General features: G+C 44.5%; 1 protein-coding gene and 10 non-coding genes across 11 annotated transcripts; 10 read left to right on the top strand and 1 right to left on the bottom strand.

The window, feature by feature from the left end:
• Nucleotides 1-1,999: 1,999 nt before the first annotated feature.
• Nucleotides 2,000-25,373, bottom strand: DNAJC5B (DnaJ heat shock protein family (Hsp40) member C5 beta). Its single transcript, XM_061995643.1, has 4 exons — nt 25,267-25,373; nt 11,670-11,883; nt 7,611-7,785; nt 2,000-2,094 (listed from the first exon to the last, which is right to left on the bottom strand). Exons 1-4 carry the CDS (start codon nt 25,371-25,373, stop codon nt 2,000-2,002), a joined length of 591 nt encoding a protein of 196 aa, XP_061851627.1.
• Nucleotides 15,428-15,500, top strand: TRNAA-AGC (transfer RNA alanine (anticodon AGC)). The gene has a single exon. It is a non-coding gene; the product is annotated as a tRNA-Ala (tRNA).
• On the top strand, nt 16,197-16,285 carry TRNAY-GUA (transfer RNA tyrosine (anticodon GUA)). Its single transcript is given in 2 exon segments — nt 16,197-16,233; nt 16,250-16,285. It is a non-coding gene; the product is annotated as a tRNA-Tyr (tRNA).
• On the top strand, nt 16,577-16,649 carry TRNAA-AGC (transfer RNA alanine (anticodon AGC)). Its single transcript has one exon. It is a non-coding gene; the product is annotated as a tRNA-Ala (tRNA).
• TRNAY-GUA (transfer RNA tyrosine (anticodon GUA)) lies at nt 19,251-19,339 on the top strand. The gene is given in 2 exon segments: nt 19,251-19,287; nt 19,304-19,339. It is a non-coding gene; the product is annotated as a tRNA-Tyr (tRNA).
• TRNAA-AGC (transfer RNA alanine (anticodon AGC)) lies at nt 19,649-19,721 on the top strand. Its single transcript has one exon. It is a non-coding gene; the product is annotated as a tRNA-Ala (tRNA).
• On the top strand, nt 20,850-20,938 carry TRNAY-GUA (transfer RNA tyrosine (anticodon GUA)). The gene is given in 2 exon segments: nt 20,850-20,886; nt 20,903-20,938. It is a non-coding gene; the product is annotated as a tRNA-Tyr (tRNA).
• On the top strand, nt 21,248-21,320 carry TRNAA-AGC (transfer RNA alanine (anticodon AGC)). Its single transcript has one exon. It is a non-coding gene; the product is annotated as a tRNA-Ala (tRNA).
• On the top strand, nt 22,091-22,179 carry TRNAY-GUA (transfer RNA tyrosine (anticodon GUA)). Its single transcript is given in 2 exon segments — nt 22,091-22,127; nt 22,144-22,179. It is a non-coding gene; the product is annotated as a tRNA-Tyr (tRNA).
• On the top strand, nt 22,489-22,561 carry TRNAA-AGC (transfer RNA alanine (anticodon AGC)). Its single transcript has one exon. It is a non-coding gene; the product is annotated as a tRNA-Ala (tRNA).
• On the top strand, nt 23,322-23,410 carry TRNAY-GUA (transfer RNA tyrosine (anticodon GUA)). The gene is given in 2 exon segments: nt 23,322-23,358; nt 23,375-23,410. It is a non-coding gene; the product is annotated as a tRNA-Tyr (tRNA).
• Nucleotides 25,374-26,713: the final 1,340 nt, after the last annotated feature.

The raw sequence follows: 26,713 nt of genomic DNA, 5'->3' as shown, positions 1-26,713 counted from the left end.
CACTACGTAGCATTTGCACACTTTCACAGCAAATTCCTCTCCCAGTGAAGCTTAGGAAATTATTTCACCTGCAGATTTAGTATGTACTACGTGCTCTCCCTACTCCTTCGTTTGGTGATAACATCTTCCACCAGAGCAAACGCTGTGCCAGGTTGAAGAAAGCCAAAAAATGTGTGTGTACTCTTCTGTGAAGTAGAAAAAACAGGGCTATTTCTGAGTACAATGTGAGCATTTAGCTGGCCCCAGTGACTGCGCCTAGCAAACAGATACATAACCTGAACTGGAATTGATGGCTTTTAAAATGTCCATGTGTTATGGGAACTTTAAAGAAATGTTGAAAGTAGTATTTCTTGACTTTGGAGTTATTGCTGGTGCTACGAAACACTCTCTTTTCCCATATATTTAGTTGACACTGAATGGCATTTGATGTGAAAGGTGAGAATAGAAGGAAGATCATGTTTCACAACCGCAGGATCCAATTTTAAGGAAGGGAATAACACTTTCAACTAGCCATATATCCACCGGTCTATATAATTCAGTGGTACATTACGGCTCCCTTTGGACCACAGAACTGTGATTAGACGAGCAAAAGTAGCAAATGCACAGAACTGACAATGATTGATATAATGTGATTAATAAAAGAGAAATTCAGCTAAGGCTTCAACTAGCATGCCAAACCTGTGAAGTGCTAAGTTTAAGATCTAAGAGGTATTTTTTTAGCTCTTAGAAATTAGGGGCCTAATTTCTTCACTCTTGCTTTAGCCAGATCCACACATATGTTCACTGATTTGTGTAGTGTTACACCCGAACATACGCCTCATTCCTACCTCCATATTTAAAATCACACTATGTGCTCCTAAAGTCCCCGTGCCTGGGGCAGAGGAGAAGATCCAAGCTCACCCTGATGCACCAGGCCATGAGGAGGACGGTGGCTCCTCTGCTGCATGCATGCCCTGCAAAGTCCTTGCTGCTCCCATAGCCCTGGTGCCAGTACTGGCGCGATGGCTCGCAGCCCAGTGCCAGTGGGGCAGCGGGGCTGACAGCCAGGGGCACAGTGCAATAAGCAAGCCAGCAGAAAGTTGTTGGCTAGGGATCAATTTCCAGCAGCTTGAAGCTGCAGACAGAGGAGCTGGGGCCACCTGGCATGGGCAGCAGTCTTGTGCAGGCAGGATCAGCAGAGCTTTGCCACCGGGCTGTCTGTCACTGGCTATGGGGAGTGGAGAGAGGCTCTGAGGCAGTCCAGAGCCTCCCCCTCTAACATGGTGCTCGCCCACCATACCCTGGGTTTGCAACTTGTGCACGGGAAGACACAGAGCCTATGTGTGCTTCTGGTGCTGCATGAGGCTCCTGGATTTGGAGTGACTTGTGTTGTAACCAGCAGCAGAACAATCCCCAAGCACTTTGGCCTGGCTCAGGTTTCTGATTGCTGGTGCTAGGCCCCAGCAAGCTGCTAGCTGCCTTCCAAAGACTCTTTAATCTCTGGGAAGGACAGCCCTGGCTGTCTTACCACCAACTTTCCCTCTGATACCTGCTAAAGAGCATTTTCAGGGCTCCATCACAGGAAGGTTTCACATCCAGCAAAACTGCTGCATACAAGGAGTATTCCTGGGGCAGGAAGAGAGGGAGCCGGTGTGTCCAGAAGGGGATTCAGGACTGTGCCTGAGTTGGGAAACCACAACTGAGGGCAGGTAGGAGAGCAAGTCTACCAAAGGGTGGATTATTAGAGGGAAAGAGCATGCCAAGTCTGGCAGGTTGAAGCTGTGAGAGACCAGTGTGCTGGTCTGTAGAGCTCTCTACTGGCCATAGGTATCTCCTTGCAGGGCGCAGATACCAACCTATTGGAAGTGGCCTGGAGGGAGATTCTGCCTTGATATGAAATTACTCTCAGGTTACCGTTGATTAGCTTAAAGACAACTACATATACAGTCTGCAGGGCTTATCATGTTTTGCTTTGCTGTGACACTCAGTGGGAAGCACCTACAGGTCATGTTCGTCAGCTCTAGGAGTCTGTGCAGTAGCTCCGATGGCTGTCCCCTATGAGCTGCGTCTTCTCCGTTGCGTTAGTCGGCTGAAGCATGATAGGAGTTTCTCCATCTAAATTGGGGAGGAGGACAGAAAATACCTTAAGAATCCTTTCCTTGTTAACACCACATCTCATCTGCTGTTCTGGCTGCGGCTTAACCTTCACAGACACCTGCATGGGTACTGAAAAGGCGGCAATGCTCACACGGAGTCTACAGATGCTCTGACTCCTTGTCCACATGTAATGGCAACTTTCTGAGTGACTATCGCTGGTGTTATTAAACTGGACATTAGCTGTACCTGGTGCTTTGCAGAGAAGGCAGGATAAGGGTTCCTGCCTGTTCCCATTGCAAGTGCTTGTTCCTGCAAATGTCTGGATATAATGAGTGCTGTTGTGAGTCAGCAAGCACTAACCTTGACAGCATTTGTGAGAATGGGCCAGAAATGACTCTTGAAGAAGGCAAAGTTAACAATGAAGAAAGAAGAGAGTTAAAAGGAAAAAAAAATAGCGTGAACAATAATATACTTGAGGCAGAAAAATCACATATATCCTGAAAGCCAGCTAGCTGAATAAAAATGTTAAATTGCATTTTAAAGTCTTACGTAATATATATACAACAGGATTTAGAGAATTGCTGTTTTAATGAGTTCGGACTTGCCAAAACCTCATATTATCACTGTATAAATCCTTACTGCTTTGCACTTTCTCATTCCATGCAGTTACATGCTCAATTTCCCAATATATCTTTAAAAAAATGCGTTTGTTGTAGAGTGGAGGAAAGTGGAGTCCTTACAGAGTTCCCTGACGGCTGTTGTGTTCCCTCTGATAATAAACAAGGTTTGGCTGCCCTTCTCCTGGGCCTCTTTCCAACTCACCGTTTTGGGTGGGGGAGAAGGAGACTCAAGACTCAGAGACTGACTTTTAAAGGTTCAGCCATCTCAGTGAAGTGTTTTCATATGAAAAATCTTGGACTATCTATATCTTGATACTAGCACAGCCTTCACAGTAATGGAATACAAATGATTACTTTTTTTTGCCAAATAACCAAATGTTAAAAAAAACCCCTCATCTGATATTTCCTCCTGTTTACGTGACAGTTGATGGGATGAATCATGGGCAAAAGATGTAATGTACAGGAGTAAGTTAACCCAGAGCAGGAATCTAATTGCATACCATACGGCTTCCCCTCAGTGAAGGTAGTACAACTTTGACTCTGACAAGGTGAAAGGCAAGAATGATTAAATGCCAAGCAGCTTGTCTGTATGGGCAATTCCATATTTAGACACAAGGTCAAAGACAGGCATGTTTCATAACTTCTAAAAGTATATGAGTAATTAACACTTAGAGCTCAACTCAGCTCAGATTGGTTTGGAAGTTCTAATCTCTTTTTACTGTGTATTTCCTACATTTCTGAGCAGCACTCCCTCCCACCCTCTGCTGCCACCAAGTTGTTCGTTTTCTGGAAGATCATTGATGGAGGGCAGAGAGTAGCAGTTCATTTTGCAGAGATGCCCAGATGTGCAACAAGAAAATAAGGCCCACTGCAAATCTGCCACATTTCCTCCAGCTGATCTGCAAACAGTTCTGAGCTGACACCTTCACCAAGCATTTTTGCTGCTCACACCTTTCTAAAATTGACAATGGTTTTTATCAGATCAGGGACCCATGGTATACTAAACTGTACAAATTTAGCTTGCTAGTGGAGAGCTGCAGAATGGAGGTGCAGCAGAATTAACAGTTTAAACTGTTTTCTATAGATAGCTCCTGCTCACTGTTCGCCTACATTGGTATCATATGGAGTGTGGAGGAGACAATGAAGTGCTAAAAACTTACTGCTTCTGAGTTAAGAAAGTATTTTGTCATTCAGGTTCTTTTTCCTTTTTTTGGGTGGGGGTTGGAGGGTGGGGGGAGGGGGGGTTTGGTTGTTCTTCCAGATCTCATTTTCTGTCAAATGAAAGTTGGTCTAGAAATGATTTGCTTTGTTCTTACAGTGAAAACCAAACAGGAGAGAGGAACAAACCTGCCAAACTGCATTGAGTGCATCTTTGCAGCCTGAAGTACCAACACAATCCAAATTCCAACAGCACCTCCTCTGGGACCATGAAAGTCAACAAAAGGTTTGCCGTGGACTTCAGTGGAAGCAAAACCTGGCAACCTGCCCATGTGTCTGAGTGAAAGCAATGAACTGTTGCACGTGTCTGTGCTGGGGGCAAGCAAGTAAATCTTCCCTCTGCCAGTGTATTTTTGCAGGTCACCCAAAACATCATGGCAAATAGATTACTCTATTTGACAGTTTTTTAATGTCGTGCTTGATCTGAAATGCTAAAAAAGTCATGTTTAAAATATAAAGTGAAATATAAGATTCATTTTTTTTGGACCGTAGTCCTTCTGTGGTACAACTCAATAGTCATGGAAAGAAATCACTGTAACTTAAGTGCAGGCCAGGTCTTGCAAATCACTAAGGTTCTTCAGTTCTGACAGTAATCTGCCACCCATGGAACTGCATGCTGTAAAACTAATCTCTCATAGCAGATACACAAGCCGAGCACTACAGCTATTCAAATGTGTGTGAATAAAACTTTTTTCATCATAACTGAAGTCTTTGACATGTTTTTATGTTGATTTCAGGGACAACTTAACTTCTACATTTCACGGAACAGATCGCTGAGTTTTTGGCCTAATGAGTTTTATGGTATGCTAATTTTAAGGAATGAAATAAACTCTAACACCTTGATTTTGTTAAGGAGAAATGAGAGTGAATCTGAAAACTATCACTGTTGTGCCAATTCAAAGATGAAGCCTAAGTCTCGCCTCCCACAACAACACATATTGCCTCCTCTGTGAAGTACGACTGGCTCCAAGCAGCTCCCACCGAGTGCAGCAATAACCACCGAAGACTCACTCTCAGAGGTTTTTATCATCAGGAATGGTGATGTTTTATTGATGTTACATTCCTCAGAAGAGCAATGACTGACTACAAAGTATTTAGATAAATTATGGCCTCAGCATGAGAATATACTTTTTGACCTTAGTGAAAAAAGTTCTGGCTAGCAATAATACAGATACTGGGGACAGCAGGAAGCAAAGAAATTAATTACCAGCTAGAATGCTCAGTCTGTGGGCAGAGAGCATGTGAAGAATTTGGATCCTAATACGATTTCCTCTTCCAAAATTAAATCAGCTGCAGGAGTGATTACAGTTTGTTTCTGAGTTACCTACAGGAGCTTTTCTATTATTTTCAAAAAGAAGTCATGAGTATTATTTTCTATGACTCAACATTTGAAAATATTTGGTGGAAAAGCCCAATCTTTACCTTCCTAAGTCAGCTGCATCTTTTTGGACAGCATCCCTAAAATTAGGGAGGGTGAAGGAAGTCATGCAGTTTAAGCTGGTTATCATTCATTTGTCTAAATGCAGTGCCTGTTTTCCTTTCAGCTGCAGAAAAGATGCTCACATTATCCTCTGTCATGAAGTTTTTCCTTTTTTGCCTGATATGTTGTGCTTTTTTAATCTAACTTTTAAAATATAGAGAATCCTACTCTTCTGAGGCAACCTGGTTTTGATTGGTAGGAAAAGGTAGCAAGACTGAAGAGATGGGTAGGATGGCAGAAATATCTGTTTTTCTCCAGACCCTTCTTATATACTTAGTATTGTCTTCAAAACATGTAAACCATGTAATTCTACATTCTGGTTTTGGGTTTTTTTTCAGATTGGTACTTTGCTAAGCATTTACAATTATTTGTTTTTTAAATGGCATCTCACTGAAACTTGCTGGGAGTATAGGAATGGGAAGGTGGCCTAAAATTACTGAATGCCAAGAAACACCACCTTTGATGGAAGCAGGGAGGGAGACTTTTTTTTTTCCCTGTGGAATTTTGTGCTGGATTTTGAGAGCAAGCAAAATACCTGCCAAATTACAACAAAGGCAGAATTAAAAAATTATTATCCTTCAGAGTTCTGTCGTTATATTTTAACCTTGGCTTTGGTGTCATAGACCCAAAAATATCAAGATACATTTTAGATTTGCACTTTTCAGGCACCTAATGTCCTAGAATATATTACATTTCTTTCAAATGATGTATTGTGGTAATAAAGTTTCACTGATAGATTTTGTTGCCTTTGCAGCATGATCAGCTTTTAAACTGACTGTATTTACCTTGATGCGCCTTTAGGCAAATCCAATTTAAAAACACCACCACATTTGACATATCAGTTATATAAATAGCATTTGTTTCAACTGCTACAAATGTTTTGATACATATTTATGGAAGGGTAAATTTGTGTGAAAAGTGAGGGGGGGAAAAATTCTTTCTGCTAAGGGAACGTGACATTTGCAATCTGGCAGTGCTAATTTAAGCACAATAAACGTAAGAATATAACAGCGTAAGACCTTCCATAACAATAGAAGAGAAAAAGAATGAGCCAACTGCTTAAGTCCTTCCTCATAAAAATGTGTAATCCTAGTTATAATTTATGTAAATTTGCAACTGAAAAGCAGCCATGGTCTTCCCCTGATACCTTGCCCTCTTACTGCTGGAGCAAGGGTCATTGTCTCTCTCAGACAGTCCTGTAAATGTTCACATCTAGCCAGTTTGAGATGGTTTTGCTTTCCCTGAAGATGAAGGCAAAACTCTGCCCCACTTCAGCAGATTAGGACACGGGTCTTAGTTCAAAATACATAACTGATTTCCCAGTGACAGACTGGGAAATCACCACCATCATCCTTTGATATAGCCAAAACCTGAGTATGCAGCCTGGGGATGTGGCAAAGCCAAGAAAAGAGGGTGGCCTGCTACGCAAGGTGTCCTCTTGCCACTGGCCTTTGTTCCTGTCTAGGCATTCTTGCACCCTTTCTCTGAGCCACCTTAGCACTTGTCCTGCTCCACCATGAAGCATGGCAGGGAGTTAAATGGGAAGGGAACGGCACATATTTTTGAGAGGATTAGCTCTCACCTGGATGATATCCAAGTTCTGGCTCTTGGTAAGGCAGCACGATTGCTGCTGCCAGTACAGAAGCAAGCAAGCACCCTGGGGGCTGAATAGGAGAGTGGTGAAACTTTGGCAGCTCCCATGCAAACTTTCTTAGGTTACTGAGCAACCTCATTGTTGGAAACATTGCATCTTTTCTTGGAGCCTTTTTTTTGAATGGATACAGTTGGCCCATCATAGTCAGTGATAAATTTTACATGAATTAAAAAAAAAAACAAACAGCTTATTCAGGCAGGTCAGATATGGCAAACACCAGTCCAGGCAGAGCCTAATGTAAAGTACAGGATTCACGATAGGAAGCAACATAGGCATGGGGCTAGAGGGTAAACATCTCTTAATATGAGCCATGAGGCTTCTAATGTTTAAATGTCATATAAGAGATAAAGGAGATATTTAATTGCTAGTGCCCTAAGTTTGTTTCTTTGTTAACACATAACTTAGGAACTTCATCAGGTCCTGGTGTCAGCTAGTGTGAATTGGCATGTCTTCACTGATATCTGGAAGCAGCCTCAGCACCATGAGCAGAACATCTGGCCTACAGGCTTTTAAAGACTGTTTTGAACAGCTTTGCCACACAGTAAGCCTCTACAATACACACCTGTTTCCATGTCTTTCTTAATTTGCTCTTCCAAATCTTCTGGAGACACACAAAACTCCTGCTCTTCCCCTTCAGGTGCTTTGGGTTTACACTTTCCACAGCAGCAGTTGAAGCAGCAGCAAAGGCAGCAGCAGAGGTAGCAGCCTGTCAACAGGCCACAGACTGCAAACAGGCCCTGGGTTAAACACAGAGGGAGGAAAACCTTGTGAGCAATGACCTTCCTCAAACTCGTGGCAGCCTCTTACAGCTGAAGGCAAATTGTCAAAGGAACTCAGGGTCCCAAGTGCTTGGCACTCAGAGGAGTCCAGCCACAGGCCAAGTGCCTGAACAAGGGCTATGAGCTCCTACTTGCCCCTGAGGACCATGTCACACAATCACAGAAGACATCAAGCAACAGGCCCCTGCATGCTCAATTTTGAAAGTCTGTCTTCAGCTGATGGCCCTCAGAAAAACCTTCCAGGCGGTATGCAAAACCCCACCCACCTTAAAATGACTCATTTCCATCTTAAAAATGACTCATTTGCCCAATATCATTTTTGCACACACTTATTTACTGGCAGATTCTTGTCAATAAAAAAGCCAAGATAAAAAGAAGCAAAAACTCAGATGCATCCCACATAACTTTAGGCACTGAACTAAGGCATCCAAATTAGGACTATAGCACCTGTAGGCTCCCCACATATCCCATGGGAAATTTAAAGCCCTTCCAGAGGGTGATTCAGCCCTGGGAGGATTTAAATTCTCTCTCTCCACTACCCTGTGCAGGAGCACACAGGTGAGATCTCTTAAATTAGTCTCCTCGGTCTGTGGTTTCTTGTTCCAGGGCCTCAGAAGGCAAAAACTTCCCATCTGCATTACCCTCTGGTCACTCCTGTCCCTGCAGCAGAAAGTACAGAGGCTTCAGCAGAGCCAGCTCAACTGCTTGGGCTGAGACCAGAGGTCTTAGCTAGACTCGACAACCAGAAAACTTTGATTTACAGAGTTTTTCTTCCTCCAGACCAGGTCACTGAGACGGGGTTCACAACACAGCTCCAAGCTGCTTGCATTGGAGGCTGCATGCTGCATTGCAGCAATGGGATGAGAGGTTATAGGAGGGGAGTTCCTAGACTGGCACTGCCACCCCACGTGCCATGGGGACATGATGGCAGCCTGGCTCCTGACCCGAGGGGGATCCAGGCCTGAAATAAGATGTTTGTGGCAAAGGAGAAACTTCTATATCTCTTCGTGGTCATGGTGGTATAAGAGCAAAGGAAAGCCAGTGACATTCCTGAAGAGTGAATCAGAGCTGGTATGTGGAATGTGTATATAAAGCCAGCATAGCTTTGTGGCCACTAGGTATATATGGGTTGGAGATACAGCCTGGCTTTAGCATTATAAGTTATACAGTCTGCCCTTTGCTAACTGTTTGTTTTAGTCATAAGAACACATTATGCTGAAGAAGAAAGCAAGCACAAATGTCAGGATATTGTCAAACTCTGACAATGAAGCTACGTAAATAACAGCCAGTTATGTATGCATGTCTCAGACAATGTTAGTGGAGGCTGACTGGAGCATCTTTCAAAGTAGTAAGACTATTTATGTGCCTAATATTGATATAGTCATGCATCAAGAGTGAGCAAGGTGGTTTTAAAGGAAAAGAATTACTCTGACTTCTTATTTGAAAATGTTTTCCTTCCAATGGACACCCAAAACTGTCTAAATGCTGTAACTCCTAAAATAAGTTATCTGACTGTTTATCATTTATTCCAAAATAGAGAATAAATCATCACAATGTATAGAATAAAAAAAAGAAAGAATGAAAGTGTTCAGTGGGAAAAAAATGCTTGAATTTGTTTGTGATACCTTAAGTGTTTCAAGACTTCTTGTGCTTGTATTATCATTGTTAGTAAATCACAAATCTATTTATTAATATGATCAGTAAATTGTCTTCATGGTAGAAGGAGAATTGCTTTTTGCTAAAACAATTAAACAAACAACCTCTATGCCTGCCAGTGGAGGAGCAGCTCGGTTCTCATTGCCCATGTTATTATGTTCCCAGTTGAATTTGCCCGCTAATAAGTCTGGCATTCTGAAGAAAAGTAATTTTTACTTTGCATTTCTCCTTTCATTTGAGTTTCCTTACTTCTAGTGATACACCTCCTCAAAATTGTTAGCTTTTCTGAATGTGAGTGTGCTAGGGAAGGAATGTTTGTATTTGAAGAGGAAGATAATGAATTAAAGCTGTGGTCTCTATAGTGTTCTACCAGAATGGAGGAAATTAGGGGTCCAGAGGTCATCTGCAGATGGTTGTACCTGATAGTATCGTGCGACTAGTATTATGATGGTCAATATTAAAATCTGAAACTGGCTCAGCATTTGTGAATGAGTTAAAAGGAGATGAGGAATACTGAGGTCAGATTGCAAAAAAACTACTCAGTGGACTGTTTATGCATTGGAGATGACAAGATTTTGGACTGGGCAAGGGCAAGAGAGGCCGTCTGTGACAATCCTCAAGTGAGTCTATATGCATTTTCAGTACAGAGTGCTTAAAGAGAAGGAAACAGTGATTACTTTTGCTGGGATATTCAGCATACCTCATCTCACCTCCCAAATACAGCTCCCTTGAAACAATGCTCACATTCCTTGTTTAGCTGTAAGGAACTTACTCTCCTTTTGAGCCAAAGACACAGTGTTCCTGATTTTCTAACCACAGAGGATTTCATACTTCATAAAGTCCCCATTAATGATCAGTAAGCAGAAGAGGAAATAAGCTAAAAAAGAAGCAAACAGTGAACAAAACCTTGTTTACCAAGACCGTTAAATGAGTCAATACTGCTGAACTCCCACTTCTAAGTCAATGCCTCCTGGTATCTGAACTGTGACGGAGGCTGAAGAAGAGAGTGGACAGCGAAGAAAAGGGGGAATGGTCCTGCTGTGATGGGGAATCCAGCCTGCAGCAGGACATGTCACAGCAGCTGCAAGCACACAGCCTTTAGCCTGCTTCTGAGGATGCAACTCTGCCTTTGCAAGTGTAATGGAAACACTAGTATTTTATTCATTAGTTTCATTTACTGTTCTGCATTTGAGCAGCTTCTGCCTCATCCTGGTTCAGCAGTCAAGTTACGGCTTCTCAGACCTTCAAGTTCCCAGAGTGACTTCCAAATGACTGGCCTGATCAGTGCTGAACACAGGAATCCATGTTCTATGGTTCTCAGATCAAAGCTGTCACAGGGTGCTTGCTCCACTCAGTACAGGTCATTTTCCTGTGCATTCCTTGCTTTGCTGTGCTTCTTTTGCTTTAAATAGGTGGCGACAACATGGATTTTGCACTTTTGCAATTGTTTGTTCAATTTCTGTAACATTTCGATATTTGCAGAAATACTCAAATTTAACATATGCAAACAGCAGAGGATGCCAGTGACATAATAGAACACATGAACACAGCTCCTTTATGACTACAGCAGCCCATGATACATTTTTCTTTTAGCAATATGCCAGTTTTGACGTATCATTCTCTTCCTCCACTCCACCATTCCCACCTTTGCTTCTACTTCCTTTCTGTTACCCCCTCACCAAGGCACATATATGACACCATTACCACAGAGGGTTATGTATTATTTTTATTGCTTACTTATGCTATATGCTATATATAGCAAAGAACACAGCTAAATTTGTCCTGTAATAACTTATTAACTGGTTGTCACATAAGTGAGATTTTTCATTTTTGAGCAATGAGTCATTTTATTTAGTCATTACTGAAAAGAAAGTCAAAATTAACCTGGAGCATTGGATTAAAATCTAATTAATGTCTGAAAGTGTTACAAAACATGCACTTATTTAACTATTTACCAAGTTAAAAAGAAACACATTCTACATTAGCACTATTCTGAACCTATGTTACGTTCTGCAACTGTCAATTTTCCAGATAATGCTGTTTAATTAAGCTTTTACTAGCAATTCAGATTCAGATCCTACTATTTGTTAAGCTTATAGAGACCATGTTTCTCAGGTGGTTCCTTGTGTATGCAATTGTTTGTTTACATTCTAACATTTGATTTTGAACAGGAAATAGCAGCTCACCTTTGCCCACCAGCTTGAGAGCATGAAGTAAGTGTTAACATTTTCCTCACCGAACTGTTCTGCCACATAGAGCCCTAATGATCCATACTTGTCATATATGTTTCGCTTGGACAGATCAGTCAATGTTGCATGAGCACTGTTGATCTCTTTAAATTTTTCTGCAGCCTCTGGATTGTCTGGATTCTTGTCAGGATGATATTTCAGAGCCAATTTTCTTAAACATGAAAAAAAGCAAACAGAAAACAGAAGGAAAGTAAGTCGTGTGTATGTATGCATGTATACAGACACAAAACATTACAAATGATTTTAAATGAGATATAATCATTCTGAAGAGTGTGTTCAGTGTTCTCTTTTTTTTTTCCAGTTTTGCTGTACTTAGTGGAAGAAAGTTTTTGGTAAACCAGGTGCTCATATTACATTGAGCATGAACTTTGTGTGTTGATACCTAGTCATCTAGCATGTTAAAGGACACAGTGATATATGCTGAAAGCACAGATTGCAGCATGATAATAAATCACAGGCATTTGTTGCATTATGATTGCCAATTGATTGCATCAGGTTTCAACAAAGATAAAGATTTTTTTAAAGGTTGTTTAAAAATATGTTGATCACACTGGTTATACCATCAACATTATCTTCTTTATAGCAAAGAAAACTCTGTATTCGATTGCTCATCAATAGTAGCTATATTAAAATTTTGGAAACAGTGTCTATGTTTGCAGAAGCCCAGACAGTGATGGTGGAAAACACAGTTGGGAATCGTAAGAGAAAGGGAAAGGAAACATCTTTCTGAAGCACAAGGTGGAAAAGCATAGTGAGTTAGCCCCAGTTTAAAGTGCCTGTCCACACTGTTGCACTTCTAGGGCAGTCTTCAAAGCAGTGGAAGCTGACTTGTCAACTGGTTAGGGCTCTTTATAGTGATGGGAAGCCTTTGCTAGGACAGGGCTCAGTACTGCCTGTTTTCCCTTACTGTACTCAGTGGTATAGCATCCAGAGACAGGTACAGCTTGAAAGGAACAGTGTGGGGCTGTTGCCTTGCAGGCAGCAGTGTGGGAGCACAGCTTAGAGAGGAAAGGGTTTGCTTCCAACCATACTGAAGCTCTGGCAGTGTGAGCTCACATTGCACTTGCAAAACAAGCGTAAACAGAAGTGCGTATTTTCAAAAATCTCTACTCCCTTTGAGGAACTAGTAGGATTTTCCAGGACATTTATTTAATGACTAGTGCTGGCCTCTAGTGGCATCAAGAGTGATTTACTAGTGTTTTAAATACCGTGATTCTCACTTCAGTCAAGTTATGCTGCATTTTGTAAATATTCCTCCCGAGTGTTTCAGGAGCTAGCTATAACCATTATGCCCCAAAATATTATTGCATTGTGAAGGCAGCGTACCCATACTTCTTCTAACAAATTCATCCTCAGAGCGAAGTCTTGCCTGGCTTTCCACTGAAGTCTCAGTACAGATTATTCACCCAGTAAAAAGTTACTGCAGTGCTCCTGATGACAGCTCCTGCCTTAAGGATATTCTGCCAATATCAAGACTGATATGATTCTGGGAAAAGCCTCTGTCAATGATCTCTTCAGTCGTGTATGGTGAACTCAAATCATCTTCTCATAGTTCACAAATAACTAAGTGTGTCTCCAAGAGCATGAAGCATGAACCTTCAGTCATATACTGTGCATGTGGTACCTTAAACATAAATTTTCAGTCCTATTTAACATGTGGTACCTTAAATGTAATAAAAGATTAAATAGGAGAATTGAAAAAACAAGCTATGTCTTGCATGACTAATGACATCAAGTGCTGTCGAAATATTGAAGTAGTTTATACAGTCTATCCCTTTTCTTATCTGGAACCAAAACCCAACAATTAGAATAATAACTTTTAAAAAATAAAATGAAAAATGAAAGTGGTATTACTTTCAAAACCCATGTGTGGTGGCAGCTATTGGACAATCAATATCCAGCTTTTTTCTTTCCTTTCCCACAGACTCAAAGACATTTTTTGCCCTCTTCATATCGTACACAAGCTCATAAAACATAGAAATTTGAACAAAATGTAGTTTTGAAGAGGTGAAAGACATTAGTTATATACTCATGTAGTATTGTTTTCAAATGCTAACAGAATTACTTTGAACATACTACAGTTAACAAAAGTTGAGATACATTTGTACTTCAATTTTGGAAAAAATGTCCTCATATTACTATATTTTAAAAACTACTCCCTGCATACCAAGATGATATATACTAACTAAATATGATTTAGGAATGCGTAAGAGATTTACATACTTGTGGTGCAATTTGTATCTGTGAGAAATATTATTTCATTAGGTCCAACACAAGAAACAATAAAAGAAAGGAAAAAACCTATATAACATAACACGAAGTATCAGCTATGTAGAAGATTCCCTCTGAGTCTCTAGAAAAGAGACTACTATGAGTAGTGGAAAAGGAAGAACCAAAGAATGGAGAGAGAACTGAACAAAGGAGTTTGTTGGCTTCTTCCCATAATAAACACATGGATATATGTCCATTCAGATACTTCTAATGATGAACGGCGTTTTCCTTCACCACCTTGAAAATACTGACCACGGCATCTCTTCACAGCAGTAAGCAATTTGATGTTTTTGAGAAAGAAAAATGACAACAAGCACATAAGCATTGCCCACAAAATGGAGAGGCCACTCATGGAAATAAAGTCAGGGAAATGTGCACAGAAATTCTGATGCTGGGAGACACGGAGTAAGAGGTGAGATAAGACAATCAAGGGCTGTCTGCCTTAAGCTCTTGCCTCAGCCAGGTACGACAAACAGCCAAGGCCATGAGTTAAATAAGGCCAAGTGCTGAGCTCTGCACTTGGGCCACAACAACCCCCAGCAGCACTACAGTCTTGGGGAGGAGTGGCTGGAAAACTGCCAGGCAGAGAGGGACCCAGCAGTGTTGGTTGACAGCAGCTGAACATAAGCCAGCAGTGTGCCTAGATGGCCAAGAAGGCAAGTGGTATCCTGGCCTGGATCAGGAACAGTGTTGTCAGCAGGAGGAGGGAGGTGATCATTCCCCAGCACTTGGCTTTGGTGAGGCTGCACCTCAAATATTGTGTCCAGTTTTGGGCCCCTGTCTACAAGAAAGATATTGAGGTGCTGGAGAAGATTCAGAGGTGGGCAACCAAGCTACTAAAGGATTTGGAGCACGTCTCATAAATAAGAAATAGCTGAGGGATCCGGGGCTGTTTAGCTTTGAGAATAGAAGGATTGGGGAGACCTTATCCCCCTGTACAACTACCTGAAAGGAAGTTGTAACAAGGCGAAGATCTGTTCTCCCTGGTAATATGCAATAGAACAAGAGGAAATGGCCTCAAGTTGAACAAGTGGAGGTTCAGGCTGGATATGAGGAATAATTTATTTTACTGAAAATGTGGTCAGGCATTGGAATGGGATGCCCACAGAGGTGGTGGAATTACCGTTTCTAGAGATGTTTAAGAGAGGTAGGATGTTGCACTTAAGGAACAGATCTAGTGGTTGGCAGGGCTAAGACAAAGGCTGGACTTGATCTTAAAGTCTTCTTCCATCTGAAATAATTCTGTGATTCCAGGATACCAAGGCCTCCTGCAGTGAAGCCCAAGGAGGGGATAGTGTTACTGAGTATTGTGGTTGAATGGTGGCGGTTGGAAGGCAAAGTCAATGGAAGGCCCATTGTTTGGGTTTAGGGCAGCCTGGGTTAGGGCTGTGTGCCTGGGAGGGGAGACATCTTCAAGCAGGGCTGGGGAATTAGCTCAAGTGGTAGAGCGCTCGCTTAGCATGTGAGAGGCAGCGGGATCGATGCCCGCATTCTCCAAAGCTTTTCCTTACCCTTGCTTGCATAGCAGAACCTTGGTATGGTGGACAGGGTCCTGACTTCTCTGGGGGCTGTTGAGAGACCTGTACCCAGGAGGCTTGAATGAGGAGGATGACCAGGGCTCTATCAAGACCAGTAAGGAGAGTCCCACAGAGGAACTGATTTTCTTCCCCTTTGCTTGACAGTCACCAAACATCATCTCCAGTTCTGTGTCCACCTTTGACCTCCCCCACAAATAAAAGGATGAGGATGACGACATGAAGGATGAGCTGAGGACAGTAGGCATGTTCAGGTTGGAGAGAGAGAACCAGAGGGCTTAGGTAGGACCTTGCAGCTTGTAGAAACAGGTTATGGATTAGAGGAATGGGTGTCCATTTGGCTGGTGCTTGAGCAGTGAGCAAATGACAGCACAGTTGAAGTGGAATCTAGAGAAGGTGCAACTGGATAGGGGTGAGGTCCTGCTTTTTGGCCCTGAAGGGAGTGCAGATGTAGAAGATGAGGTGGCAGGAGCTTGTGGAGATGTTCTATTTCTGTGTTGATGACAGAGCAGGCTAGAGGGTTGAGCAAGGTGGTGTGATGCTGGTGCTGAGACAGATTGAAGCAGGATGTTGGAATAGAGGCATCGTGCCGTGCTGTGCCTGGGGAGGTGTTGGATGAGTGTGTGCTGGGCGAGGTACTGGGCATGGCCCCATGATTCCTTCGATAGCTCAGCTGGTAGAGCGGAGGACTGTAGGCTCCCTTGCACGGCCATCCTTAGGTCGCTGGTTCAACTCCGGCTCGAAGGAGTGTCCTTTTGGCTCTGGCCCAGGACCCATGAAACCTGCGCCTTTTGGCCCTGCCTGCCTGGCTCCCCTTCAAGGACTGCCTGGCCTTCAGTTCTTGCTTCAGCTGGGCAAGATGACAAGTCAAGGCCTCCCTGGCTGGAGCATGGGCACATTCCATCAGGCAAGTGAGTGGTTGGGGTGGTGCTGGTTGGAGGCCAAAGCCAATGGAAGGCCCATGTTTGGGTTTAGGGCAGTCTGGGTCAGGGCTGTGTGCCTGGGAGGGGAGAGGTCCTAAGGCAGAGCCTGTGGGCTGGGGAATTAGCTCAAGTGGTAGAGCGCTCGCTTAGCATGTGAGAGGCAGCGGGATCGATGCCCGCATTCTCCAAAGCTTTTCCTTCCCCTTGCCTGCACAGCAGACCTTGGTACGGGGAGGTGGGGCCTATGTCGTTTGTAGGGCATGGCACCTCTGTGTTCATCTGGGCTGCACAGCAGAGGACGACCTCCAGGGCTGTAGTGATGGCACCATGTGCACTGAATTGAGGGAAACCATTCTAGTACTTTGCTTCGCATCTGATCAATGGCATTTGGAATGCTGTGCCAGGATATCAGTGTCCATGTCTAAGAAAGACCTTGACCAAGTGCTGTGACCTCAGAGTAAGGCCAGCAGAACAGCTGGGAGCAGGTGTGTTTGCCCTGTGGGGTGAGGCCAATGAAAGTGGGCTTGTCCAGGGTTTGGAGAACAGAGGGATTTGGGGGAGTTAAGCAGTGCCTACCCCAGTGCTTCTCAGCAGGTTATTACCTCAACATTTAGGCCTTTTACTGGGATGATGGGACATGGAATGAGAGGCAGTGGGCCAGCGCTGCAGCAGGACAGGTTCAATGTTTTTCTGCCCTCAGGACAGCCAGGCATGAGACGGAGCATGCTCTGCAGTGCTGTGCTGTCTCCATACTTGGAAGCTGACTTGAGCTGACTGCATGAAGCCTTGGGAGAGGTGGTGTGATCTGTGAGCTGGGAGTGCCTGTCGGAGGAGGTTTCATAGAGATGTCCTGAGGCCACATGCAAGCTGGTTTCCTTGACAGCTGTGTCATTGAGGCAGAATGAGGAGAGGGCCCTGTGGGTTCATCCATAGCTCTGCTGGTGAAGCGAGGACTGCAGGTTGCCTTGCATGGGGACCCATCTGTCTTCTTTGGGCCTTGATTGGTCATATAGACCTGACTGGCCCTGACCAGTCTCATGTGAGGTCTCCACCTCCACAATTGAGCACATGACTTCTCTTTCTATTCAGCTCTGGCATTGACAGTTTTTGGTTTCTGCATTGTAGGAATCCTGGTCTTCATCTCAGTCATGGTGATGGCCTCAGTGAGCCTTGATGCAGATGCTGAGGTGGATGCTGTGGCTTGACCTCATGCCTTGCTTGTAAGGGTGGAGATGCTAGTCTCTGCGTAGAGGCTAGGGTCACTCTGAGCTATGCAATGAGTGCCTGGCATGCAGTTATGCCATGTTACCATGATGGTAGAGGCTTCTGTTGTGGATGCTTGTTTAGAGGGAGCCAGAATGAGTGGGTCTCCAGTGTTAAGGTGTTGTGAGCTTGTGAACTTATGTGCAACTAGAGGTAAGGCAAGTGTTTCTTTCTTCCTGCTGATGAGAGTTATGCAGGAATGCGGGACAAGTGTGAGACCTGAAAGGTTGGATGAGAGTGTGTGATGAAGGTGTGTGGCATGAACATCCCATGATTCCTTCTATAGCTCAGCTGGTAGAGCGGAGGACTGTAGGCTCCTTGAATGGCCATCCTTAGGTCACTGGTTCAACTCTGGCTCGAAGGACTGTCCTTTTGGCTTTGGCCCAGGCCCAGTTACACACGTGCCTTTTGGCCCTCCCTGCCTGGCTCCCCTTCAAGGGCTGCTTAGCCTTCAGCTCTTACTTCAGATGGGCAAGATGACGAGCCAAGTCCTCCCTGTCTGAAGCATGGGCAGGGAACAGTGGTCCTGAGCACTTGAGCTTCCTGGGGACACTTCCATCAGGCAAGTGAGGGGTTGGGGTGGTGCTGGTTGGAGGCCAAAGCAAATGGAAGGCCCACGTTTGGGTTTAGGGCAGCCTGGGTCAGGACTGTGTGCCTGGGAGGGGAGAAATCTTCAGGCAGAGCCTGTGGGTTGGGGAATTAGCTCAAGTGGTAGAGCACTCGCTTAGCATGTGAGAGGCAGTGGGATCGATGCCCGCATTCTCCAAAGCTTTTCCTTCCCCTTACCTGCATAGTAGAACCTTTGCAGGGGGATCCCATCTTCACTGGGGGCTATTGAGAGATGTATTGAGAGAGCCTTGTGTACCCAGGCAGATTGGGAGAGGAGGATGACCTCCAGGGCTCCATCAAGAGCAGTACAGAGAGTCTTAGGGGGGAACCGATTTTCTTCCTCTTTACCTGATAGTTGCCAAACGTCATATCCATTGTGTATCCACATTTGAGGTCCCCTGCAGAGGAAAGGCACCCAGGAAATAGAGCAACCTCAGAGTAGGGCAGCCAGTAAGCTCAGGGAACACAGAGATTTCTCTTGGAGGATGAGCTGAGGACGGTGAGCATGTTCAGGTTGGAGAGAGAGAACCAGAGGGCTTAGGTAGGACCTTGCAGCTTGTAGAAACAGGTTATGGATTAGAGGAATGGGTGTCCATTTGTTTGGTGCTTGAGCAGTGAGCAAATGACAGCACAGTTGAAGTGGAATCTAGAGAAGGTGCAACTAGATAGGGGTGAGGTCCTGCCTTTTGGCCCTGAAGAGAGTGCAGGAATAGAAGATGAGGTGCCAGGAGCTTATGGAGTTTGTCTGTTTCTGTGTTGATGACAGAGCAGGCTAGAGGGTTGAGCAAGGTGGTGTGATGCTGGTGCTGAGACAGATTGAAGCAGGATGTTGGAATAGAGGCATCGTGCCGTGCTGTGCCTGGGGAGGTGTTGGATGAGTGTGTGCTGGGCGAGGTACTGGGCATGGCCCCATGATTCCTTCGATAGCTCAGCTGGTAGAGCGGAGGACTGTAGGCTCCCTTGCACGGCCATCCTTAGGTCGCTGGTTCAACTCCGGCTCGAAGGAGTGTCCTTTTGGCTCTGGCCCAGGACCCGTGACACGTGTCTTTTAGCTCTGCCTGCCTAGCTCCCCTTCAAGGGCTGCCTGGCCTTCAGCTCTTGCTTCAGCTGGGCAAGACGATGAGCCAAGGCCTCCCTGGCTGGAGCGTGGGCAGGGGATGGTGGTCCTGAGCACAGTCCATCAGGCAAGTGAGTGGTTGGGGTGGTGCTGGTTGGAGGCCAAAGCCAATGGAAGGCCCACGTTTGGGTTTAGGGCAGTCTGGGTCAGGGCTGTGTGCCTGGGAGGGGAGAGGTCCTAAGGCAGAGCCTGTGGGCTGGGGAATTAGCTCAAGTGGTAGAGCGCTCGCTTAGCATGTGAGAGGCAGCGGGATCGATGCCCGCATTCTCCAAAGCTTTTCCTTCCCCTTGCCTGCACAGCAGACCTTGGTACGGGGAGGTGGGGCCTATGTCGTTTGTAGGGCATGGCACCTCTGTGTTCATCTGGGCTGCACAGCAGAGGACGACCTCCAGGGCTGTAGTGATGGCACCATGTGCACTGAATTGAGGGAAACCATTCTAGTACTTTGCTTCGCATCTGATCAATGGCATTTGGAATGCTGTGCCAGGATATCAGTGTCCATGTCTAAGAAAGACCTTGACCAAGTGCTGTGACCTCAGAGTAAGGCCAGCAGAACAGCTGGGAGCAGGTGTGTTTGCCCTGTGGGGTGAGGCCAATGAAAGTGGGCTTGTCCAGGGTTTGGAGAACAGAGGGATTTGGGGGAGTTAAGCAGTGCCTACCCCAGTGCTTCTCAGCAGGTTATTACCTCAACATTTAGGCCTTTTACTGGGATGATGGGACATGGAATGAGAGGCAGTGGGCCAGCGCTGCAGCAGGACAGGTTCAATGTTTTTCTGCCCTCAGGACAGCCAGGCATGAGACGGAGCATGCTCTGCAGTGCTGTGCTGTCTCCATACTTGGAAGCTGACTTGAGCTGACTGCATGAAGCCTTGGGAGAGGTGGTGTGATCTGTGAGCTAGGGGTGCCAGTCGGAGGAGGTTTCATAGAGATGTCCTGAGGCCACATGCAAGCTGGTTTCCCTTGGAGGATGAGCTGAAGACAGTGGGCATGTTCAAGTTGGAGAGAGAGAATGAAAGGGCTTAGGTAGGACCTTGCAGCTTGTAGAAACAGGTTATGGATTAGAGGAATGGGTGTCCATTTGTCTGGTGTTTGAGCAGTGAGCAAATGACAGCACAGTTGAAGTGGAATCTAGAGAAGGTGCAACTAGATAGGGGTGAGGTCCTGCCTTTTGGCCCTGAAGAGAGTGCAGGAATAGAAGATGAGGTGCCAGGAGCTTATGGAGTTTGTCTGTTTCTGTGTTGATGACAGAGCAGGCTAGAGGGTTGAGCAAGGTGGTGTGATGCTGGTGCTGAGACAGATTGAAGCAGGATGATGGAATAGAGGCATCATGCCGTGCTGTGCCTGGGGAGGTGTTGGATGAGTGTGTGCTGGGCGAGGTACTGGGCATGGCCCCATGATTCCTTCGATAGCTCAGCTGGTAGAGCGGAGGACTGTAGGCTCCCTTGCACGGCCATCCTTAGGTCGCTGGTTCAACTCCGGCTCGAAGGAGTGTCCTTTTGGCTCTGGCCCAGGACCCGTGACACGTGTCTTTTAGCTCTGCCTGCCTAGCTCCCCTTCAAGGGCTGCCTGGCCTTCAGCTCTTGCTTCAGCTGGGCAAGACGATGAGCCAAGGCCTCCCTGGCTGGAGCGTGGGCAGGGGATGGTGGTCCTGAGCACAGTCCATCAGGCAAGTGAGTGGTTGGGGTGGTGCTGGTTGGAGGCCAAAGCCAATGGAAGGCCCACGTTTGGGTTTAGGGCAGTCTGGGTCAGGGCTGTGTGCCTGGGAGGGGAGAGGTCCTAAGGCAGAGCCTGTGGGCTGGGGAATTAGCTCAAGTGGTAGAGCGCTCGCTTAGCATGTGAGAGGCAGCGGGATCGATGCCCGCATTCTCCAAAGCTTTTCCTTCCCCTTGCCTACACAGCAGAACCTTGATATAGTGGGGAGGGAGGGTCCTGTATTCACTGAGGGCTGTTGAGAGACATGTTGAGAGAGCCCTGTGTACCCAGGCAGCTTCTGAGAGGAGGATGACCTCCAGAACTCCATCAAGAGCAGTATGAGTGTCTCAGAGAGGAACTGATTTTCTTCCTCTATGCTTGACGGTCAACAAACATCATCTCCAGTTCTGTGTCCACCTTTGAGCTCCCCCACACAGGAAAGGCACCCAAGAAATAGAGCATCTTCAGTGTTGGGCAGCCATCAAGCTCTGGGAGTTCAGGGATTTCCCTTGGAGGATGAGCTGAAGACAGTGGGCATGTTCAAGTTGGAGAGAGAGAATGAAAGGGCTTAGGTAGGACCTTGCAGCTTGTAGAAACAGGTTATGGATTAGAGGAATGGGTGTCCATTTGTTTGGTGCTTGAGCAGTGAGCAAATGACAGCACAGTTGAAGTGGAATCTAGAGAAGGTGCAACTGGATAGGGGTGAGGTCCTGCTTTTTGGCCCTGAAGGGAGTGCAGATGTAGAAGATGAGGTGGCAGGAGCTTGTGGAGATGTTCTATTTCTGTGTTGATGACAGAGCAGGCTAGAGGGTTGAGCAAGGTGGTGTGATGCTGGTGCTGAGACAGATTGAAGCAGGATGTTGGAATAGAGGCATCGTGCCGTGCTGTGCCTGGGGAGGTGTTGGATGAGTGTGTGCTGGGCGAGGTACTGGGCATGGCCCCATGATTCCTTCGATAGCTCAGCTGGTAGAGCGGAGGACTGTAGGCTCCCTTGCACGGCCATCCTTAGGTCGCTGGTTCAACTCCGGCTCGAAGGAGTGTCCTTTTGGCTCTGGCCCAGGACCCGTGACACGTGTCTTTTAGCTCTGCCTGCCTAGCTCCCCTTCAAGGGCTGCCTGGCCTTCAGCTCTTGCTTCAGCTGGGCAAGACGATGAGCCAAGGCCTCCCTGGCTGGAGCGTGGGCAGGGGATGGTGGTCCTGAGCACAGTCCATCAGGCAAGTGAGTGGTTGGGGTGGTGCTGGTTGGAGGCCAAAGCCAATGGAAGGCCCACGTTTGGGTTTAGGGCAGTCTGGGTCAGGGCTGTGTGCCTGGGAGGGGAGAGGTCCTAAGGCAGAGCCTGTGGGCTGGGGAATTAGCTCAAGTGGTAGAGCGCTCGCTTAGCATGTGAGAGGCAGCGGGATCGATGCCCGCATTCTCCAAAGCTTTTCCTTCCCCTTGCCTACACAGCAGAACCTTGGTACAGGAGGACCTCATCTTCTCTGGGGGCTGTTGAGAGATGTGCTGAGAGAGCCCTGTGTTCCTAGGCATCTTGAGAGAGGAGGATGACCTCCAGGGCTCCATCAAGAGCAGTATGAGTGTCTCAGAGAGGAACTGATTTTCTTCCTCTTTACTTGATAGTTGCCAACCGTCATATCCAGTTGTGTATCCACCTTTGAGCTCCCCTGCAGAGGAAAGACACCCAGGAAATAGAGCAACCTCAGAGTAGAGCAGCCAGCAAGCTCAGGGAACATAGAGATTTCCTTTGGAGGACGAGCTGAGGACAGTGAGCATTTTCAGCTTGGAGAGGGAGAATGAAAGGGCTTAGGTAGGACCTTGCAGCTTGTAGAAACAGGTTATGGATTAGAGGAATGGGTGTCCATTTGGCTGGTGCTTGAGCAGTGAGCAAATGACAGCACAGTTGAAGTGGAATCTAGAGAAGGTGCAACTGGACAGGGGTAAGGTCCTGCTTTTTGGCCCTGAAGGGAGTGCAGATGTAGAAGATGAGGTGGCAGGAGCTTGTGGAGATGTTCTATTTCTGTGTTGATGACAGAGCAGGCTAGAGGGTTGAGCAAGGTGGTGTGATGCTGGTGCTGACAGATTGAAGCAGGATGTTGAAATAGAGGAATCGTGCCGTGCTGTGCCTGGGGAGGTGTTGGATGAGTGTGTGCTGGGCGAGGTACTGGGCATGGCCCCATGATTCCTTCGATAGCTCAGCTGGTAGAGCGGAGGACTGTAGGTTCCCTTGCACAGCCATCCTTAGGTCGCTGGTTCAACTCCGGCTCGAAGGAGTGTCCTTTTGGCTCTGGCCCAGGCTAAGCTGAGCTCCTTCCTCATATTGGGAAGATGATCAGCCAAGGCCTCCTGGTGTGAACACTGGGCAGGGGACAGTGTTCTTTAGCACTGTGTTTTCCTGGGGTCACCACCAGCTTTAAAGTGATAGCATTAGCTTCAGTACCATTTCCTTTGGGCTTACTAGGAGCCTGTCATATTTCCAGAGAATGACAGCTTGCAGGGCTATATGAGGAGTAGTACAGTCCATTGGCCTATGCATAGGAAGTGACTATCACTCCATTTTTCAGTTTTTAAATTGTATTTTGAGTGCTAAATATCTCAATCATCAATATCTACTCTCTTACTGAGACGTTGTTGTACTTACTTTTTGTAAAGAATCTCTCATACTTTTTTTTTTTTAAACTTCTATGGAAAATATTAGAATTATATTATGTCCTTGCTTATTGCCTCATTGTCAGACTGGAATAGGGAAATGAAAGCCCAGTTTAATTTAATATGGAAAAAAAAATGAAAGATTAATTTTGTAGGGTATTGACAACATATCTCCTTTGAATTTCTGCTGATTAGAAGCATGTTAGCTTTACTGCTTGGTATCTTCAGCTCTGCCAAACTACAAATAAAAACACAGAGTGATACCTTGGTCATGTTTATTAAAATTAAATTTTTCCCTAAGCTGTGATAGTATGATTAATAATGACTTAATTAATAATGACAGGAAACTCAGAATCAAGAATTGCTGGTTTTATACCTTGTACTAAAGAACATCCATTAGATATTCTCAGCAGCAGATTTTTGGATTAGCATAAATTAAAAGATAATTAAAGGAAATCTATGAGACTGACTCATCATTTTATCTTGCAAATATTTACAGCTACTCCATTAAAAATATATCCCTCTGACATTTCCACTTTAGTGAGAAGTAGTCTTTTTTGTGTTATAATTACTAATAAAGATGGATAAAACACAATTGTCTGTTTTACCATAGATCACTGTGTAAATAATCTGTATTCGTGCTCAGCAGTAAATAAAGTTAATTCCATTCTACATTCTCTCATGACAACTCTATCCTTTGGGAATAAAGAAGGCCTCCTTTCTAGAAAATTAAATCTAAAAGCAACAGGAAAACAGGAGGTGTGATACATAAGATTGTTTCTGCAGCTAGGGTATACTACAGGGACAGAAAAGGTGCAAGTCATGAGTGAATTTGATACTGTAGTAAGTTTATCCCTCAGTGATACAGTTATGCAAGAGAACAGAACCATGAGATGTTAACAGTTTTCCTTCCATTACTTGAAGAGTTTGGACATTCACTATTTTTCTCACCTCCATTGAATAGATGCTTTCAGGAAGGAAAAGCAGAGAGAAAATTTTTTTTAAAAAAACATAGAGAACAGAGTCCCAGCAAAATTCAAACTAAACAGTGATGCAAGTAGATGTATTTCCTAAGGCCTTTCATTTTAATTATATTCTTACATTTGATAGGAATAGCAAGCTTTATTGAAGTTTGACAGGTAATACCAACAACACTCAGAATGATGCTATAATAAAAGTTTTACTACAACTTTTAAACCTGCAAGTACACGTCTGGCATATTTTGATGTTAAGAACATCTGTTTTACTCACAACATTTTAAAGTTTTCCTTGAATAGCAGCAGAATAGATTTAAGAGGAAAATTACCTCCTTCTAGTCTTACTTCTAGGTCCTGATTCTTTTCAAGTTCACAGTGCAAAAAATCCCCAGGAATTGTAAAAATAAATGTCAACCGTGCAGGTAACTCAAAAAGTTTTACCATCATAATCATGCCAGACACACAAGCATTTTTATATATGTTGCAAAGAACATTTTACATACCTATAGGACTTCTTAATCTCATCATGTGTTGCTCCCTTCTCTAAGGCCAGGATTTCATACAATGCTTCCCCTGACGTTGACAAAGCACGTTGCCTTTGTTCAGTCATGTTAGCACTGCATTACCAAAGCTGCTAATGTAGAAAAGAATTTGCAATTGTAGTGACTTCAGGTATACATGGAAAGTATTTCTTATGGTTCATTTTAAGATATTTTAATCAGATAGTAAAAGGTTAAAAATACACGACAGTAAAACTAGAATGAAATCTCCTCTAAATTATTCTCCATCCCTTAAGGTATTTTACTATTATTTGAGAAGATAGAAAAGCAAAAAAAACAAAGAACAGAAGTTCTTCTGTGGGATATCACTCTTCATCTTAAAGGTTTGACGTTGCTCTCATAGAAATGAATGGCTTAATTTCCTACGGCCTTCATACCTGCACATTGTATTTCCACCTGGTTTTGTGTTAGTTTACACCTACCTTTTCTAAGTCTTAAAAGAATATTCTACTATTTGTTAAGGCTATTGACTTCTTGCAGTGGGATACTCAGTGTATCTCTGAGTATAACCCAACATAACACAATGGTGAATTTTTGCTTTCTCAACACAAGGATTCTAATTCAGCCTAACCAATGTTAAGTGCCTAAGTTGAGCAATCAAGTTTGAAGCTTAGCCAACCTCGACTCCTTACATTGTCAATACAGATACATACTTGGATGACAACTGACCAAACACTTTCTCTGTATTACCTCTATAGTGTGCTCCGGACAACGTATTCTCATCTCATGTGCCTGAATACAGGTGGAATGAAACTGGACCTAGGCAATGAGACTAGATACCAAGAAATGATCTCAGTATTATAAAGGAACCATTTATTGCAAATTTATGGGAAGTACTGATGTCAATCAGGGTCCTATCTTATTTGAGATACAAGACTTTGGGCTGACTTCATAAGCTTGTGATAAATTTAACAGCCACAGTACAAAAAAAGACTAAGCATGGACTGACGAATTTAGTTCACTTCTGATCTTTTGCTCATTCCTCTTTCAGCACAGAAGCAAAGCAGACAAACAAATGATTCTCCACCAAGTGGCTCTACTCCTTCTTTACTGTTCATCCTTCTGGATTTGAAGAACCAAATATTTTTAAACTAGACCTAGCTAAAGACATGAAGAAATTCCTATAAACCATCATTTAAAACACCAGATACAGATACCTATATTCATAAGGGAAAGCTTCAGCTCTTTTATGGCAGACCTACCAAACAAAATCCCACCACAATCTCTTTATTTGTATGTTGCACCCTTCTCCAAATGTTGAGATGTGATTACAGAAAAAGCCTAAAACACAACTGAAACCCCAGCCACAAGAAAAAATTCTGAGAACCTGTGTTTTTAGATAAGACTACCCACTCTGCTATTTCATCTCTTGTTGCTGAGCTAGAAACAC

The sequence above is a fragment of the Colius striatus genome, chromosome 4, assembly GCF_028858725.1.
Source record: "Colius striatus isolate bColStr4 chromosome 4, bColStr4.1.hap1, whole genome shotgun sequence".
Classification (NCBI taxonomy): domain Eukaryota; kingdom Metazoa; phylum Chordata; class Aves; order Coliiformes; family Coliidae; genus Colius; species Colius striatus.
Note: the sequence above shows the minus strand (reverse complement) of the source record. Positions and strands in the feature narration are given on the sequence as shown.

Excerpts from the sequence above, each read along its gene's own strand:
- DNAJC5B (XM_061995643.1), bottom strand. The coding sequence starts at position 25,373 with ATGACTGAACAAAGGCAACGTGCTTTGTCAACGTCAGGGGAAGCATTG. Across the intron at positions 11,884-25,266 it reads GAGATTAAGAAGTCCTATAG|AAAATTGGCTCTGAAATATC; the intron begins GTATGTAAAATG and ends TTCATGTTTAAG. Across the intron at positions 2,095-7,610 it reads TAAGAAAGACATGGAAACAG|ATGGAGAAACTCCTATCATG; the intron begins GTGTGTATTGTA and ends TCCCCAATTTAG.